At 37.3% G+C, this 19,041-nt stretch overlaps 2 protein-coding genes across 10 annotated transcripts in view; one reads left to right on the top strand and one right to left on the bottom strand.

Moving 5' to 3' along the window:
* ABI3BP (ABI family member 3 binding protein) overlaps positions 1–7,252 on the top strand; it is a 268,734-nt gene extending 261,482 nt beyond the window's left edge. For all 4 annotated transcript variants that reach the window (XM_047723248.1, XM_047723222.1, XM_047723232.1 and 1 more), the window contains 5 exons: positions 1,359–1,438; positions 2,412–2,441; positions 3,112–3,273; positions 4,522–4,644; positions 6,049–7,252. In XM_047723248.1, the coding sequence (XP_047579204.1) occupies positions 1,359–1,438; positions 2,412–2,441; positions 3,112–3,273; positions 4,522–4,644; positions 6,049–6,164 (511 nt within the window). In that variant the 3' untranslated portion in view covers positions 6,165–7,252. The remainder of the gene's footprint in view (positions 1–1,358; positions 1,439–2,411; positions 2,442–3,111; positions 3,274–4,521; positions 4,645–6,048) is intronic.
* Positions 7,253–7,575: 323 nt separating this feature from the next.
* TFG (trafficking from ER to golgi regulator) overlaps positions 7,576–19,041 on the bottom strand; it is a 33,155-nt gene continuing 21,689 nt past the window's right edge. For 3 of the 6 annotated variants that reach the window (XM_047723267.1, XM_047723297.1, XM_047723259.1), the window contains 3 exons: positions 18,551–18,691; positions 11,782–11,880; positions 7,576–8,390 (listed from right to left, as the gene is read on the bottom strand). In XM_047723267.1, the coding sequence (XP_047579223.1) occupies positions 8,008–8,390; positions 11,782–11,880; positions 18,551–18,691 (623 nt within the window). In that variant the 3' untranslated portion in view covers positions 7,576–8,007. The remainder of the gene's footprint in view (positions 8,391–11,781; positions 11,881–18,550; positions 18,692–19,041) is intronic. The other 3 variants (XM_047723276.1, XM_047723288.1, XM_047723281.1) reach the window with 3 other exon arrangements.

Genomic DNA, 19,041 nt, shown 5'->3' with positions numbered 1-19,041 from the left:
CCGTTGTTGTAATGCTAGAATCTGTCATCTTATAGACTTTAGCTGTATTATAATGCAATGCCTCAGTAGTCAAGAATCTGATTTCCTGGAGCTCCAGAAAGTTGTTACTTCTCCACTTAGTATCTTCTGTACCAAGTAGAGCTGTCCTCCTCCTGTTTTTCACCCATTTATAAAATGTATTTCCATCTTTTGTGTGTTCTGCATTCTAATTCAATTACAAACTTCTCAAAAATAGGAATCCTCTCCCAAAAGTCTTGTACAAATTTGAGATTCAAAATGCTATCAGCTGACTCAAGTTGGTTTTACACTCAAAATTATTTTCCTGCTAAGTCTGCTTTTGGAAAGAATGCTTAGTTTCTGGCAAACAGCAAACAGCTTTACTGCTTGAATTTCTTAAAAGGATTTGTTCTAACTATTCTATGAATGCAGTGTGGTAAATATCGCATAGCAAGTTAATGCATAATTCTTAGGATCAAACATACTTAGAACACCAGGGCATCTAGGTTAATTTTGTGTTTTGTTTTTTAATATAAAGAGTTAAGGCCTAGCCTACATGAATCTGATTTGTACAGGAAGAAAGGTCACTATTTGTGCCCATGCTCTTTCATGGTCATACTACCATTTCCCTATTCTGGAGGTGTGGCTTCCTGTGATCCACAGAACACCGGAATTCCAGGAGACAGAGACAGGAAATCTTTGCATAGAAATACTTTCACATGCACCTGTTCCCCCAGCTTAGTCCAGTAGGTCTCAAATGTCAGTGGATTTAGGATTCGCCTTGGGAACTTGTTACAAATTCCTACTAAGACGCCCTCAAAATATTGATTCAGCAGCCAAGATGAAGCAAGAAATCTGTGTTTTAAACAAACTTTCCCAAATGCCCCTCTATCATGTGATTCTGACATACATAGTTCAAGCCCCACGAGGTGAAACATTGGCCAAGTCTGAGGCCGTGTCCAGGGTTGGGATAATAAGAAATAAAAGGAAACCTTTCCATTAAGTAGTGAAGTAGCGAAAACATTTGAAGGAGAGACTCCTGGTTGCTGGAATTAGCCTGGATCCACCATATACCTCTTCCCTTTGTGTTCCTTACCAATTTGCCTACTTGTTTCTACTAGCTAGCTGTCTTTTTAAAAACAACACCAATTTTTTTTATTAACTTAATCCTTATGCAAAACATCAGACAAGGTGTTCGATAAGTAGAGTTTATTTCCCCATGCTGCTTCTCAAATATATGTGTACTCACCACCTCATGATTTCAAAATGGAATCAAGGATTTCAATGTAACAAAGAAAGATTGTTTCCTACCCCTGAAGAATGTATTACAATTTTTTAAAAAAAATTTCTCTCTTACACAGCTACGAATTCCAGGTGAAACCCAAAAACCCACTTGGAGAAGGCCCACCCAGCAACACGGTGGCATTCAGCACTGAATCAGGTAATCACATCAACAGTAATGCCCATCCAGGATATTAACAGGCCACAGTGTTTTGCCTAAGGAGCTTCTCTGAAACACAGCTAAATGAACAGTGTATAGAACAGTGTATAAAGTGTTTAATTTTGGGGCGCCTGGGTGGCTCAGTGGGTTAAGCCACTGCCTTCGGCTCGGGTCATGATCTCAGGGTCCTGGGATCGAGCCCCGCATCGGGCTCTCTGCTCGGCGGGGAGCCTGCTTCCTTCTCTCTCTCTCTGCCTGCCTCTCTGCCTGCTTGTGATCTCTCTCTGTCAAATAAATAAATAAAATCTTAAAAAAAAAAAAAAGTGTTTAATTTTGAGAAAGCAGATTGATAAAAAGAGCCTTAAGGAAACATTACATACATCTTTTCTCACTTATTTTGATGTCAGAAAAAAAAAAGACATACCAGTTTAAAAGATAAAAAGTGTATCAATGTATACTCAAAAAACTAGTGAATGAATACTCCCTCTGGATGCTTAGAATGGCCAGAATCAAAATATCAGACACAGTCATAGTACATCCAGAAACAGAATTCATGTGGTAGTTTTTTTGATAAACAGCTGTGAAAATTTCTGATCTTCTATACTCCAATTTCTTTAAAAGATACATCTGTACTCATAGCATTAGTAGTGTCATTTTTACACCAACTGCACTTCATGGCATTCTGGTGACTTTACCATCAATAGTTTCTGTCTGAATCTGAAAGAGGAAGCTTTAAAATGGAGTGAGAGCTTGAAGAGCAACAAAGATTCCAAAAGATACAGCTGAGTACCTGGCAGGAGACTGTTTATGGAAAATAACTCTAAAACAAAACACACTTCAGTCTTTAGCAAGAGTGTACCATTTTGCAAGTCAGACTTAACTGTCAGCATCCAACTTCTTCACTGTGCTGCTGGCCCACTGGGACTTACTTACCTAATGTACTGCCTGACTCTTGTTTGCTGTTTCTCTTCAGCGGACCCAAGAGTGAGCGAGCCAGTTTCTGGTAAGTACCTGTCTCTGTGTGAACATAACTACATGCTTTTCTAAACTGATTCAACTAAACAAGCATGGTGGCATTTTAGTCATGATTTCATTTTAGTCCACTTTGTCTTAGACTATCAGTCAGGTGGGAATGCTTACCTAGAACCCTCCCTAACACTGAGAACCTGTAACGTTTGGGGGGAACAAGTTGTGTATTTTGAAACTTGCTTTCATTCATGTGCCAGGGCAGCTCAAAATTTCAATTATGTAAGTCAAGATATAACCTCTTCATTTCCACTTTTAATGAGAAGTCACATTAAAGCATCGTTTTAAATTATATACTATGCTACCAAAAACAAACAACTCACCCCCCCTCCCCAAAACAAAACACAACAACCTAAATTTGTCCCTAAGGGAATGCTGTCCACATGCAGCCCTGCACAGGTTACTTGAAACCTAAACATACGGCTTATCTCACTACTGACAGGAACTTAGGTGGGAGTTTGTATGTTTAAACTCAATACAATTATTTTGGGTCCAATATTTAGCATTGGAGAAAACCAGGTTATCAGCAGGCTGACAATGAACTTTGCAAATGACTTTTTAAAGAATATTTGGTACTTTTTAGCTAAAAATATTTAGCTCTTCAGCACCCAAATGCTAAACTCAAGGCATGTGTTTTCCTTATGCAGCAGGAAGAGATGCCATCTGGACTGAAAGACCCTTTAACTCAGACTCTTACTCAGAATGTAAGGGCAAACAGTATGTCAAACGGACGTGGTATAAGAAGTTTGTAGGGGTGCAGCTGTGCAACTCTCTCCGCTACAAGATTTATCTGAGTGACTCCCTCACAGGTAAGCAAGGCTACCGGCTCTGTTTCAAGCCTTCAGGGAATGCTTCACAGCATTCTGTAACCTGGCCTTTCCTACGGATGGCTCCCCACACCAAGGTGTGATAGAAACAGTTCTTCATTTTGAGCAACATGTTACTGGAATACTCAGCCTGGGATTAGAGGCATGCGATTAGAATGTAAATAATGAAAATGCGGTGTGAAACAAAATCATCCAGGCAAACTTGCATGTGAAGGCACTTGCCACAATGAAGCTCACTGTGTCACAGCCACCAGGCACAGAGAGCCCACTGATGATAAAATGAGTGTATGTAACAGTCATCATGGAAGGAATAGGGCATATTTAAGATTTAAGTCTCCCAGAGACAAGATCAAAACACCTGACAGCGAGGGTGATAACTCCTTGCTCCAGATTCAGTGGTAATGTTATTTTCTCTTTTGTATTCACACAATAAAAATTTTAAACAAACAAACAAAAAAATTTAAACAAGGCTGGTCACAACACGGAAAGGAAGACATTTGGTTAGTCATTCAGCAAATAGCTGCTTTGTTCAGGTTTTCTAGGTGCTAAGGACAAAGCAGTACATAGCTTCTAATTTAGTAGGGATAGACCACAGACATGTAAATAAAAATTGCATGCAGTGCTTTGAAGAAAAATTAAAAAGGGTGAAAGAAAATGTTCGAGTGGAAGCTTCTTTAGTTAGAATGGCCTCTCTGAAAAGCTAAGGTTTATGCTAAGTAGAAAACTATGAGAAGGAACCACCCCAGCAAAACTCTAGGGATGAAGCACTAGAGGTAGAGGGGAGAAAAAGCAAGGGCCCTGCTGGAACATGCCTGGCCAGGGCCACTGGTGTGGCTGAGGCTTCAGAAGGAGAGGGGCAGCCAGACAGACAGGTGTGGAATCCTGTGGGACTTTGACACCAGGTAAGGATTTTGGGTTTTCTTTTGAATATAACAGGTGTGTGCAGGGGGGATTTATGAAGAGTAACATCTGAGTTGCATTTTAAAAAGATGCCTGATTTCTGGGATGAGTGGAGGGGTAAGGAAGTAAGAGAGAGAGAAAGGAGTAAAAGCAGTGGTGGCAGCTGAAGATTTCCAGTGTTCAGTCAAGAAACACTGGTGGCTTGAACTAGGGTGAAGGGGGGAAAAAGTAAAAATAGAAAAGACTATCAGAAAAAACTGGAATATTTCAGAATTATCCTCTACTGAAGATAGTAACACTTCATGATCCTTTAAATTTCTTGTTCCTTAGGAAAATTTTATAACATAGGCGATCAGAGAGGACATGGAGAAGACCACTGCCAGTTTGTGGACTCGTTTTTAGATGGACGCACAGGACAGCAACTCAGTTCTGACCAGTTACCCACCAAAGAAGGTATGTTTTCTGGGCCTCCTCCTAAGCAAGGGGATTTTTCAAATTAACACAAAAAGAATTCAAGCTAAGGAAAACAATCACTTTAAAAATAATTCTACAGTGGGGCACCGGGGTGGCTCAGTCGTTAAGCGTCTGCCTTCGGCTCAGGTCATGATCCCGGGGTTCTGGGATCAAGCCCCGCATCGGGCTCCCGGCTTGGTGGGAAGCCTGCCTCTCCCTCTCTCACTCCCCCTGCTTGTGTTCCGTCTCTCGCTGTGTCTCTCTGTCAAATAAAAAAAAAAAAAAAAATTCTACAGTACTACTGCTCTAATTATCTGACTAGAAAAAAAAAAATTTCATTTAAGACCTTAATAGAAGTTTCTCAACTTTCCTACCAGTCCTTAAGACTTGATTCCTTAGAGTTAGAGAAATTACAGAGACCTCTATAGACATTCCATTTCAAAAAACTTCACTTTGCAAAAACAGCTATAGAAGAGTAGTGTTTCCCAACCTTAAATCACTCCTGTATTACCTTATACTTACAGAGCACACAGCCATTTTTTAATTCCCTTATTATTTGCCACATAAATATAATTAAAATCAAACAATTCTGGTAAGTAATGAATAACCACTGTAACTTGCTAAAGACATATTAGCACTAAGCTGCTCCATGAGGATTTAAAAGACTGAAAATTTAATCCTTAGCAAGGCAGGGCAGGAGAGAGTAAATTAAATGTCCATGTTACTCAGCAATTACTGAGAGCTTTCTGCATTATTTGACTAGTCTTTTCAGCAACATGTTTTGTTACAGAGCACTTAAGTCCCCTTTCACTATAGTTGGTGTTTTTATCTGTGAACCCAATTAACAGGAAGTTGAAAGTGCTGCCACTCAGGCACTGGATATAAAATATACTGTAAATTGTGTACACTGCCAAAACATTTTACATCTGTTGCAAAAACTATCATTTATTATAGAGTCCTTGAAGGAAGATTTCACCTAAGTTTAATTTTCAGAAATTTGGCATTCCTGCCATTGTAGTAACTAGCCCTTTACTTGGTCAGTTCTTCATAGACCATGACTAGTCCATACTGTGCAGACTACTGATCGTGCTCAATCACACTCAAAACACAAACCAGCCCCCGACCCTGACTCCTGCCCCTTTTCAGCTTTGTCTCCCAGATGCTACCAACCAGCTAATTCCACCTCGTTAAGGCACAGGTCAGAGGAGTTTCAGGCACCCCTCATGTTTAGCTAGCCATTACAACCTCCAGGAGACACCAGGCTCTCTGTTTGGTATTCTCCATTTTCTAAAATACTTCACATCACCTACAGTAACATTCAGTCGTACAAGGACACCCTTCCATCTGTGAGTGGTGTGGGCAAAAATATAGCAGCTATTAAAATAAAATTATTTTCCTTCTTAGGCTATTTCAGAGCAGTTCGTCAGGAACCTGTCCAGTTTGGAGAAATAGGTGGTCACACCCAAATCAATTATGTCCAGTGGTATGAATGTGGGACCACAATTCCTGGAAAATGGTAGATGCTACAATCAGAATCAAAAGTGCCTTCTGTTTTATCATGGCAAAAAAATAATTGGAAACAGTATTTGTCACATTCATTTAAAGCTGTTATGTTTACTATGTATTAAAGTTTAATAGCAATAGTAGATGTTTATTAGAAATATTGCTGAGAATATTTATCAGGTTTTACAAAATCATTTTAAGAAAACAAGATATTGACATTAACAGAATAACATTTTTAGGGAAGCTGGCTCCCTACTCATGGTATTTTAAGAGATCATTTGTATATTATTTATCACTCTGTTGTAATGATGTTTTGAGATACTTTTATAACAAATTTAACATCAAAAACTAATATACTTTTAAAAAAATATTTCCTTTTATTAAAGTGTATTCTTCTTACTGGTGAGTTAATGCCATAAATCTCAACTTGGTTTAACTTATTAGATCAAATTATCTTGAGCATTTGTATCTGGGGGGAATAAAGGTCCTAATATTCATGTTTATTTAAACTTTAAATTTTTAGCAATAGCTAAACAGCTTTTCTGAAGCATTTCAATACTTAACCATTCATACCAATATACATTTCTTTAAATCTGTGCAAATTACTAAAAAGCCTGTTTGAATCATTATATTTGATTTCAGCTGCAAACCGAATAGAATATCTGTTCAATTTCAAAATATACATTTTGTTCTTTCTCTACCCATAAATATGCTACAATGTCTGAATGTACTTTGTCAAACTACCCTTTAACCAGGGATTTGTCTTCATACTGTTAATTCTAATGAAGCTGTACGTAGAGACTGAATGTGAAGTCTGAGCACAAACACCCCTACATTTTACAGGTACTCCTGTTTTTAGACCTCTAGGAATGAATGTATCAGAGAATGTTTTCGTAATTTTGTCTAACTCAACCTGTAATGAAAATTTAAAAAAAAAAAAAAATCCTTCATTTGGGGAGGGACATGGGAATGCTGCATTGTTGCCCTCTTTCTGAAAGGACCTTTCCTCTGCTTACCCTTCAACATGCTTCAAGTTTATCAATGCTACATTTTATATTTTTCAAGCAAGTATAAACTCTGCAATAAAGAGATGTAGTTTTTTTAAGACTGAGTTCTTCATTTCTGAATGATTCATCTATATAAGGAACATCTCAAAGTTACTCAGGATCTACCCAAAACCCCCTCGTAACTGTTGTGTTTATATGTAATGTTAATTTGTCTCCCTCTGAAATCTATTTCAAAGAAGTTTCATTGTTTTAAACCAATGATTATTAAATGCATTTCTTTCAAAGTCAGGACAAAATTTCTTAGAACAGAAAACTCTAAGTTAAAACACCTATACTTCATTTTGAGACCAAACAGCAAAAAGAATTTCTATTTCTCCTTTTTCTCATGGAATTTAGTCATTAACATACACAAGACCACTACTGGATTCAATTATCTTTATTAACCTATCAATGTTACATTTTATACATAATATCTAGTTGTCTTCTCAAAGGGGTCTAGTTTAGTACATCATGTTAATAAAAAGCCAAGTTAAGATGGCTAAACTTCAACCTAGCGTTTTAATATCCTCCAGACAAGGCAAGCTAGAAAGTCAATCATTTTACACACATCAGAGTAGTGTTCCAAAATAACTAGGCAGCTGCTACACTTTTAAGCAAGGGAAAAAAAAAACTTTTCATTTTGGTCTTTTTGTGTTCCAGCAAATTATACTTTCAATTAACAGCAACAATGATATCATAAAAAATGCTCTGCTTTTTAAATTTCTGAACTTCAGTACAAATTAAAATAGTAGTATTGGAGTCTTTTGGGAGGCAAATAGCTAGCAGCTACAGTCATCCACGCAGCCGAGCCTCTCTATCGATAACCAGGTCCCGGTTGGGTATAGCCCTGACCAAACGGTGGGCGGGTGCGTGCATAAGGGTTAGGCCCACTGGGAGGTGGAGTCATAGTACTTCCGGGAGGTGGAGTAAAACCTGGTCTTGGTTGATAGGCCCCGGGTTGGCTTGGAGCCATTCCAGGTTGTGAGGCAGGGGCCACAGTGTAACTGGTAGGCTGAGAAGTCTGGGTGGTGTAAGTCTGTGGAGGGTAACTGCTCGCCTGGTACTGCTGCGCTGGTTGAGCAGGCAGCTGCTGAGGCTGGCCAGCAAACGCAGGAGCCGGTGCCTGGGAAGCTGACTGCTGGCCATATCCCTGGAACTGCTGAGGTTGTTGGGGTCCGGTCTGCTGACTATAGCCTGCTGAAAAGGCAAAATAAAGTATATATAGATCTTATTTTTCTTTTGGTGAAAGGTTTTCCAGAGAATTAGTCTTACTGTTATGGACCAAAAAAGATGAGAAATTGAAACTCATTCCTAAGTATTCATAGAACAAGTAGGGTAATATATACCATCATACAATATTACTTCAAAACCAAGTAGTATCAAAAAGTTATTTCTAAACAAATTTTAAACCCTCTAAATTGAAACCACTATATATTTCTTCATTACAAATGTTTCTAGACTACATAATCCCTAAGAGCAAGTACCTGTTCTAGCATAATTCCTAGTGTAGAATAGATGCTCAAATGATAAATGCAGGAATTAATGTAAAGCTAGTCATTAACCTGGTGTAGAGGGGAGGCCTACTTAACAGCTGTACCAAGTAAAAACACATTGAGACAATGAATATTTTTAAATGAAGCAATGATGCTACAAATACATCTTATTGTGCTAATGAGATGCTTTAAGGTTCACTCACTCTATAAAAACCAAGCCATTTAAGAATGAACATTATGTACCCACTTGCACAATCCTTAAATTCTTTTAGATTTGGTATCTGAGGTTTTGCCTTTATAACTCAGAATTCTGACTTAGTAGTAACAGCATAACACATAAAAAGCACATGATATTGCCCCACAATATCAACATCTATATGCATTATTTACTAGGATTTTTTAAAATTTTTTTAAAGAACAAGTCTGCTTCACTAAAATCTTTTATCTCTACCATGAAACACACCTGCAGCTACTTGCAATGAAACCTCTCCAATGACTGGAATCCTGTCAGCATTAAATACCAGATACATAAGAAAATAATTAAAATATGTACAACCCTGCATTTAAATTTAAAAAAAAGGATTGAATGAATTTGAGTATATTCTGAACTCACCTTGAACCTGGGTTCAAAATTTACTCATGAAAGAAACCTTTCTGACATAGTCCATGAGTAAAACTGGAAAAGCAGAGGGAAACTGCCAAACCAACAGTGTCAAAAATGGTCCAATGTTACCACCACCACTTACAGTCTCCAAGCAGAGTATTTAGTTGACTATTTCCACATCTCCCAATCAAATTCAAGTTAATAGGACTAGTGGGATCAGAAATACAAAAATGATGATTTGAAAACTAAATTTTACTCGAGTGAAGACGCTGACTAAAATCATTAAGAACAAGCTTAACTTTTAATAAGTAAATCAAGCATCTAAGGCATTTTACTTACGGTAGCATTCAAATACTGAAGTCAATTCATGATAAAATCTTGAATGTCATACAACTTCTCCTATCCTCTACATAAAATTTATTTGCTTCATTTTTTTAACTAAGTTTTTGAAGAAACAGAAGAACTCAGCTTTTACACTGAAAATGTCTATGCAAGTTAAGACTCTGAGCAAAATACTGCTGCCTTTTCATCCTGGCAGCTCAAATCCAGACTGGCTTTTTAACTGAGGCTGGGAACAACCAAATCCTTAATTATTTCTCAACAGAGGGAATAACTCCTACAGGCCTAATGCCATTTCATTAGCAACCTATTACTGTTTGATCATAATGTGGCAGTGCTTCTATTATGTGTACAGCCCCACCCTCTCCCTTGAAAAACAACTTTGAAGAACAACAAAAATCTCAAGAAATGGAAATTATGTGATTTTTTAAAAAAATTAATGAATAGTGTAGGACAAAGGATCATATGATCCACAAAGTCTAAAATACTTACTATCTAGCCTTTTATGGCAGGTAAGTCTGCTACCACTGCCCTAGGCTGGAGAATGCAGAATGATATTAATTAACAGCAAAGTCAAATACACCGACTCTGAGCTCCCCCACTGAATGGCTGCATGTCCTTCATGTGTCACAACCTTTCTGAACCCGTTACAACTGCCTCTTTTTTAAAATGAGTTGGCTAGACAAGTACAAAAAGTTTTCAACTCCGCCTACACTTTAGAATGACCTACAATGCTTTTAAAATATCAAAGCCCGAGTCCCATTCCTAACCAAATGAAACAAAATATCTGGGAGTAGAGCCTAGGCACCTTTAACTTCCAAAAAAAGCTCTCCAGGTGATTCTGAAGCACAGAGGGAGTTGAAATCCCCTGGATTAGAATGGTGACTAGGTCTTTTCAGCTCTGATATCTATTATTTCTACAAATTATGTAATTTATAACACTCTGACTTTAAAGGACTGCAAACCTAAAATATCAAAATAATCCTAATATCATAATCCAAGCTTAAATTCATCCCACCTATTTTACATAATTAAAAACTAACAGCTATAGGTTAAATCACTCTATAGCAAATACAATCCATATGAAAACTGCTACATGCGCTAAAATATGTCCAAACTTCAATTAAAGATGGCATTTTATGGACTTGTGCAGAATTCATGACACTTTTTTTGGACAACCTGAGAGTAAATATTCTAGGTTTTGTGGGCCACACAGTCTTAGCTGCAACTACTCAGCTCTGCCACGACAGAGCAACAGACAGCACAGAAATGAACAGATATAGATGTGTTCCAATAAAACTTAATTCACAAAAACTGGTGACATGCCATATTTGGTCCATGACTATAGTTTGCTAATTCCTGCTCTCGTTGAACTATAAAACTCTGTAAAACAGAATTTTAGGCAAGATTCAACTTAGATAAATTATTTTTAATTATATGAACTTTTGATACTTAAATCTTTGGCTGTGAAACATGAGTTAAACATAAACTCCCTCTCTGATACAACAAATATAAAGTTATCTGATTTATAATGATCACTGTCAAAGCTACACTAGAGATTTCATATTTAAATATGGATAATCTTCAGTGGACAAAAGGTAAAAGAAAATACCCAGAATGCCTACATTCAATATTCTTAGCTGCCCGGATTACATTTGACACAAGTTTATTTTTTTGGCCTATTTTTGTATTCCCACATACTTTGGGAGATTTAAAAACCTAAGTAGCTTAATTTGGTTCTTATTTATTAAGATTGCCTTTTCACGTATGAGGAAAATGTTAATATTTTTACAATACAATGGAATTACATGTGACATACAATGGGTGAAGAAATCTTGCATTTTTGCTGTTCTGAGTCAACCAAGAGGTAAGTAGATCATTTCAGTATAAGATAGCTTGTGTTACAAATATTTTCAAATTATAAGTTATTAAAAAGTCATCTACTGTGACTGTTGACTGAAATGCTAACTTAAATATTTATGCAAAACTTTAAAAATAAACAAATGTATTTCCTCCCACAAAGAAATACTTAACACCTCCTATGACAATGTAAGTACTACAAATCAAGGAGTTAAGAGGAAAGGATCAAAGTGTAATGAGTACAAAAACAGCTCACAACCAATGAGTCACCTCCCTCTGGACGCGCGCTCACCTGAATACTGAATCCCGTACTGCTGGGGTGGCTGAGGCGGCGCCTGCGGGGGCTGAGCCCCGTAGCCCGCCTGCTGCGGGTACTGCTGGTACATCGGACCTAAAAAAGACAAGATAAGGGAAAGAAGTAGGTTTCATTTGGCAGAGAGAAATATTTTTAAAGCACATTTAATTCTCTCCCCACCCAAACACATAAATACACTCAGCAACAAGACCCAAGGATGTGTCTGTTCCCGCTGAAGCGCTGCAAAACAAAGAACGAACAACTGAACGTAGCTGCTGTGCTGTGGACCGACTGCAGGGAACTCGGCAGTGGCAGCAAACACCACTAGTGTGGTCACTCAAAAATTCCAGAAAAACAAAAGCTTTCGAACCCTACTGCCAACAGACAGGTACTGCTTATGTTCTGTAAAAATCAACCAAGTCAAAAATCAAGAAATAAAAATCTGAGGAAAGGAACAAATACAATTAGTAGCTCCTACATCTCTCCCTAAACACTGTATTTATTCTAAAGGTTTGAACCTTTGTTACCATATGAACAGACTCTGGTAACAAGGAACTAGGAGACATCTTTCATGGCAGACCTCAAAGACACCTGTAGCATCTGACGACAGTGTGCTTTTCCATCATCTGAACGTCCTCGCCCCATCATGTGAAATCTGGTAAATCTGAATGTTCCCTCACTGTACACTTGTTGAGCACGGCAGACCTGTTTAAGACTGGGGATGTATACTGGAAAATGAGAGTCCTGTTTGGGGGTCAGGTGATTACAGTTCCTACAGAAAAACCTTTGGGACACTGTTACCACTTGCGTTCTTTCTAAACAACCAAGGATTTATTGGTCCACATCTTTCTCATCTCTACTACTTTACTCTTGTCCTGACAGTGGATTCAGCTAGATCTAATACCTAGACTAGCAATAAAACTTGCATTCTAATAGCTAGCTAATATTTAGATCTTCAATTATACACTGGCTAATTCTTTCATAAATATTCAAACTACCTGCTGTTAATTAAAAGATTATGCATAAATAGCCTATTTCTGGCAGAAAGGGACAAGTGAAAAAGTCCCATTATCTTAGTGCCACCACTCAAACGAGGTACCAAAGGCAGCTAGCACTCACAGCCTGAAGTCAAGGGACAGAGCTCACTCTACTAGGCTCCCCATTCAGCCCAACGTACTGCGGCACTGAATGAGATATGCCTGTACTTATAGCCAGCTTATTTCCTAGCAAGCAGTTGTCTGCTTTTTATGATAGAAATAAAATCTACTTCTTAACTATATATTTATATGTATGTGTATATATATATACATACACACACACACACACACACACACACACTCTTAACTATTCTTTTCCCAAATACAACAATAAAAAAACTGATAGAAGTTTCTTAAATGCTTTCCTAATGGTTTAAGACCTACAGAGAGCACAAAAGGTAGCACAGGAGTTAACTACCTTAGAAGATACCACTTTAATGCTAGATTGTAGTTCATAACTAAATTTCAGAACAAAAGTAATCAGAATCTGGTACAGAAATATAATCAAAAGGGAAAGATATGTACAACAGTATGATAATAGGTTCTAATTCTGAGAAACCAAAATGATTACCTCTACAGTACAAAAATGAGGAAAGAACAGAACAGGTAATAAATACATGGTGGTGGGGGTAGTAAACCTTATTAGCAATCTCTATTGCAGGTATAGAAAAATTAAGCAATTTACCTGGGGTCAACGCAGCTAATATGAACCCTCACTGGAATGCAGGCAAAACTCTACAGCTTTAGTTATAAAAGAAGTTCTGTATACATTATCTCATTTAATATAAATATTAACTTAGGTATCATCAAAAAAGCTGAGATTAAGGCTCCATGTAATAGGCTATTGTCATTAGTGATTTTACAGCCTAATTGTTTTCCTCAATAAAAACTGACAGGTAGGGGTGCCTGAGTGGCTCAGTGGGTTAAAGCCTCTGCCTTCGGCTCAGTTCATGATCCCAGGGTCCTGGAATCAAGCCCCACATCGGGCTCTCTGCTCAGTGGGGAGCCTGCTTCCTCCTCTCTCTGCCTGCCTCTCTGCCTACTTGTGATCTCTGTCAAATAAATAAAAATAAAAAATCTTTAAGAAAAAAAAAACTGACAGGTAATACTAACTATTCTTAAAGCAAGCACATATTCTATTTTTTTCCTAAGCTCCTATAAACCCATTATGAAAATGTCACCTCTGGGGTTAAAGGTTTCAGGTTTATTACTATCTCTACACAAAGTATTCCTTTTTATTTACTTCATTCAAGTCCAAAACAGATGCTGTCACAATATGCTAGAAGTGTAATTAAGAAGTCTGTGTTTACAGAGGACACTGGGAGAAGGAGACGAGAAGTGAGTTGGGGGAAATCGGAGCGGGAGACGAACCATGAGAGACTATGGACTCTGAGAAACAAATTGAGGGTTTTGGAGGGGAGGGGTGGTAGGCTGGGTGAGCCTGGTGGTGGGCACGTATTGCATGGAACACTGGGCGTGGTGCATAAACAATGAATCTTGGAACACTGAAAAAAAAGTCTGTTTAGTTGTAAAAACAGAGGAATAACTTCACATACTCATAAGAAGAGAGCTAAGGAAAAAAGAAAGAAGCTAAGGGATAGATTATTAAGTGAAAAAGCAAGGTAGAGACATAGTTTAGAGTAAGTTGTGTTTTGAGTAATATATACGTGTGTATGTTTTATGAATTATATTTTCAGGAAGAATCACTAGAGTAAACATAATAAAAACTACTACCTAAGGGAAGAAAGAGACGGGTGAAGCAGAGAGTCTTTGTGAAACTCCTGGAACTGCATTTTGTTACGCAGAGTGGTACCAGCCTCTGGGATTAGCCCCTGCCCATCAGAGTACTCGCACAAGACTTCTGCCCATGTACTCCTTGTATCCTTTTCATTTTTAGAAATGCAAGATTAACTTCAGAATACAAAAAGAGCAAAGAATAAGCCATAAACACATGAGCATTCACTGCCCTGTGTAATCTCCTCCTCGCACTCAATAGGGCTGACCTGCACATTAACAGAATATTGCAAAAATCATGACATTTCTGAGGACAGGTCATAAAAGACAGCTACCCTAACTCTCTCTTGCTCATTCATTTACTCTCTGGTGGAAAGCACCATGGCATGAGGTCACCTAAGCAGCCTAGGAGAGGTCCCTGTAAGGAACTGAAGCCTCCTGATGACTATGTGAAAGAGTCATCTTAGAAGTGCATCCTCTAGCTCAGAGTAAGCTTCGGAGGACTGCAACCTCAGGAGACTTGGAGACAAACCAAGCTATTCCCAGATCCCTGACTCTTTCAAACTGCATGAGATAATAAATAAATGTTTGTAGTTTGAAGCATCTGTTTTGGGATAAATTGTTACATAGCAACAGATAATTAAAATACGTAGTTTTTAACTTTGGAAACATGTAGCGGTGACAGCTCCTGAAAAATAAAAGATACATACTCAAATGAAAAGTGTAAATCTAGTTATATGCCTGATGTGAACAAGCCATCGCTGTAATAGGTAATTATGAGACAATTAAGGAAATTCAAATACAGACTACTATGTAATGACATTAAGAATCACTTAATTTTGTTAGATGTAATAGCACAGTTGTTATGTTAAAAGAAAAGCTTATCAGTACACATGCATACTGAAACAGTTGAGTGAAATAAGGTGTAGGACTTGATTTAAAATACCCCAGCAAGTTAAAAAAGGAGGGCAGGGCAAGAAGGATAGATGAAAAAAGAAACCCAAAACATCGGTAAGTGTTGAGGCTGCATGATGGATCCACAAGGAGTTCATTATTTTAGTTCCACTTCTATTTAGGTTTCAAAATTTATGTAATAAAAGTGATTTTAAAAGACTATTCAGGTCATATTATCTTGTCACAGGATTTTACATATTTTAATTATATCCTTTTCACCTTTTTGGTTTGTCAAACAGCAATACCTCCTGGTCTCTGATGATTTTTTTAATGCTCTTCTCTGTGTCCTCAACACTTACTTCCATGTTTTTGGCAACTACTCAACTGCACATAGTTTTCCAGTAACAGCAACTCCCCCCCCACCCAAGGATTTAAATCTTAATATGTTTGATTAAAAAGATCAACAGAATGTTGAGCATCATGAAAAGAAACAAAGCGGACATTATTATCCTTTTTCATGCTTTACATGTTACAATTCCAAGATCCCTTTTATGGTATTTAAGTAAAATAATTCAGATTTGTTTTTAGATTATTTCGTATTCTATTCTAAGAGATTGTTATGTTAACCTATTATTAGTAATAGATTTTTGGTGAATATTATATTCAAATTCTAATTAGTAGCTGATCTAACTGGTGATGATGTCAGGGACTCACTATATACCATATGTCAAAAAGTATTCATTAAAATAGCCTATAATTTATCCTGTAAGTAACTGACATCTTAACCTAGAGCTGTGCTATCCAATACAACAGGCAGCAGCCACATACGGCCATTAAGCACGAAAATGCAGCTAGTCTTAACTAAACATCCTGTATGGGTTTTTGAAGTGTTTCTAAGTGGTGTCACGCCCTAGATTTCCAATGTGCAGTACAAAAAATAGGATGTAAAACATTAATAACTTCAAAAAGAAATTAAAAACTTCTTAATAATAATGACATGTCGATACACCAGATACTGCATTAAGTAAAATGTATAATTAACATTAGTTTTAGCTTTTTAAAAACTTTCTTAAATGTGATAAAAAAAAAAAAGTACTTATGACTTCCACTGTATCTCTTCTGGACAGCATGCTCTAGAGATTCACCTCCCGAAAGCTACTGACTGATGTCACCTACTAATAACTGTACAATTTTTATAGTGTATGTTTTTATAGTGTATGTTAAACTAAAAAAAAAAAACAAACAAAAAGCAGTTTCAGCAAGGCACACAGTTAATGCCATCCTAAAGGAATTCAGTGCATAGCAAACTAACTTGATGCTTCCAGAAAAAGGAACCTGGTTGCTAGACATCAGAGGTGGGATAAACAATATTTAATTTTCACTGTTTAACCTCTTATATTTTAAAATTTTTACCTATTTGAAAATAATTTTTAATTAAAATAAACACAATAAAATAATGTGAGACATTAAGAGGGAGCATTAAATCTCATTCCTTTATAAGTGAACAAGCAAACATTATTTGGTACAATTATCCTTCCAACTGTCATTCTGCAATAGTATATACCGCTTAAGATGGGATTAAAAAAAAAAAATGATGTCAGTTCACCTGAACTGAGAACATATTAAGATTAAAGTTCTTAGGGACGCCTGGGTGGCTCAGTTGGTTAAGCAGCTGCCTTCGGCTCAGGTCATGATCCCAGTATCCTGGGATCGAGTCCCACATCGGGCTCCTTGCTCGGCAGGGAACCTGCTTCTCCCTCTGCCTCTGCCTGCCATTCTGTATGCCTGTGCTCACTCACTCTCTCTCCCTCTGTCCTTGACAAATAAATAAATAAAAAATAAAAATTAAAAAAAAAAAAGATTAAAGTTCTTAGAAAAAATATTTATGATTCCAAGTCCCCTTTTATGGAATTTAAGTAACAACTTAAGTCCCATCATATCCAAACTCTGCTTTGCCTCCCTGTTTCAGCCTACATCTGCTTCAGTTCCATTTATTTGGGTTTGGGCGGTTTCACCTTAATACAAAATGAAAACTATAAACTTGGTTGACAAGAGGCTGAAGCAGTAAGACATTTCTCCCACTTACCAGCAAACTGCCACCTGCTAGACCCTAAGCCTAGAATTCATCTAGCAGGACGACTCTAAAATACAGCCACAGAATGATTAGGACTCTATTATGAAAATTACTCTATTACGAAATCCGTTCATTTTAGACTATAAATTTTTTTTTAAATATGATTGATAAACTTAGTCACTTATTCTGATGCTGAAAAAACACCATACCACCACTTGGTCCCTTTATAAAAGTAGTTAAAGCACCACCTGGTGTTTGTTTTAAAGTAGAATGTATATAGTTTTTAAACTTCAGTGCCTGCTGTACTGAGCTTGTGACCTCTCAATCCCCTTCACCCATGGTAATGAGCCTTTTACCTGTTTAAATAGTGAGCTTTCAACTATATTTCAATTGGCACTAGAGACATTCTTTTAGTACCACTAGTTTTGTCCAATTTTCCTAATTGAGAGTGAGAGAATATTAAAACCCAGAGAGACTGAATTGTTCATCCAAGCACATATCATTTAGAGAAGACAAGTTTGATTTAAAATACACTTTTTTTTTTTCCACAAAAGGCATATTGCTAATTGCACAAAAATTTAAAGGGCTATTTATCTTACAAAAGAACTACACTTAATTATGCTCTACCTCTATTTTCAAAATCTTTCCAATTATAAAAATAATAAACATGCAAGAAGGGAAGGGAGAAAGAAATAAAACAGCACCTTAAGTATTAGGCAAAATGAAATGCCACCTCAGTGGGTCACCTCTGGCCCCCTGGTTACCACTGACAGGTAACTGGTATGACTCCTTCCTGATCTTCTGCCATGTATTTATATTCACATAAGCACTTTTTTTTTTTCTTTTCAATAATCAGAAGCATATTGACTTTTAACCCAAAAGCATTCCATATCAGTAAATCAAAAATTTTTACAATCATACTCATAGCACGAATACTTATGTAAGCTCTTTACCATCACCAACAAGGCTGCCATAAACATCTCTGCACATTTACCTCCCCAAAGAGGTGCTCTTATTTCTATTTTACCTTCATTCTGACCTGCTTGTGTCTGAGCTCCTGTATACGGAGGCTGCTGTGGCTGAACTCCTGGCGGGTGAGCTGCAGAGGAGGAGGAAGCGATGCTGTCGGGTGTTCCTGAACGGTCTTCTGCAGGAGCACTGGGTGGCCCTAAACGGTCATGACAAGCCAGTTTAGATTCTAATACAAGACCTTTCCGCAACAAGCTCAATTAATAAGTTTCCTTGAAAGATACTAAAAATGGGAAGTACTAGAGAATAAGCATAACCACAAGTGCCGCTTTTTATAGTATATGTGTACACTTCACTTTTTCCTTTGCTCCACTCTCTTAAGAATCCAAAACTACAACTGGAAACCCTTCCCTCTAAAGTGTAGAGTATTATATTCCTAAGTCCTGAACTCCCCCTGCAAAAATCAAAACTCATCTCTGTAATAACACTATCCTCTACCTCATGTCATCTAATTTATTTTGTAGATCAACCAAAAGTATTTCATTCTTC

The sequence above is a fragment of the Lutra lutra genome, chromosome 1 (genome assembly GCF_902655055.1).
Source record: "Lutra lutra chromosome 1, mLutLut1.2, whole genome shotgun sequence".
Taxonomy (NCBI): domain Eukaryota; kingdom Metazoa; phylum Chordata; class Mammalia; order Carnivora; family Mustelidae; genus Lutra; species Lutra lutra.
The sequence above is the reverse complement of the archived record's forward strand: the minus strand, read 5'-3'. Positions and strand labels throughout refer to the sequence as shown.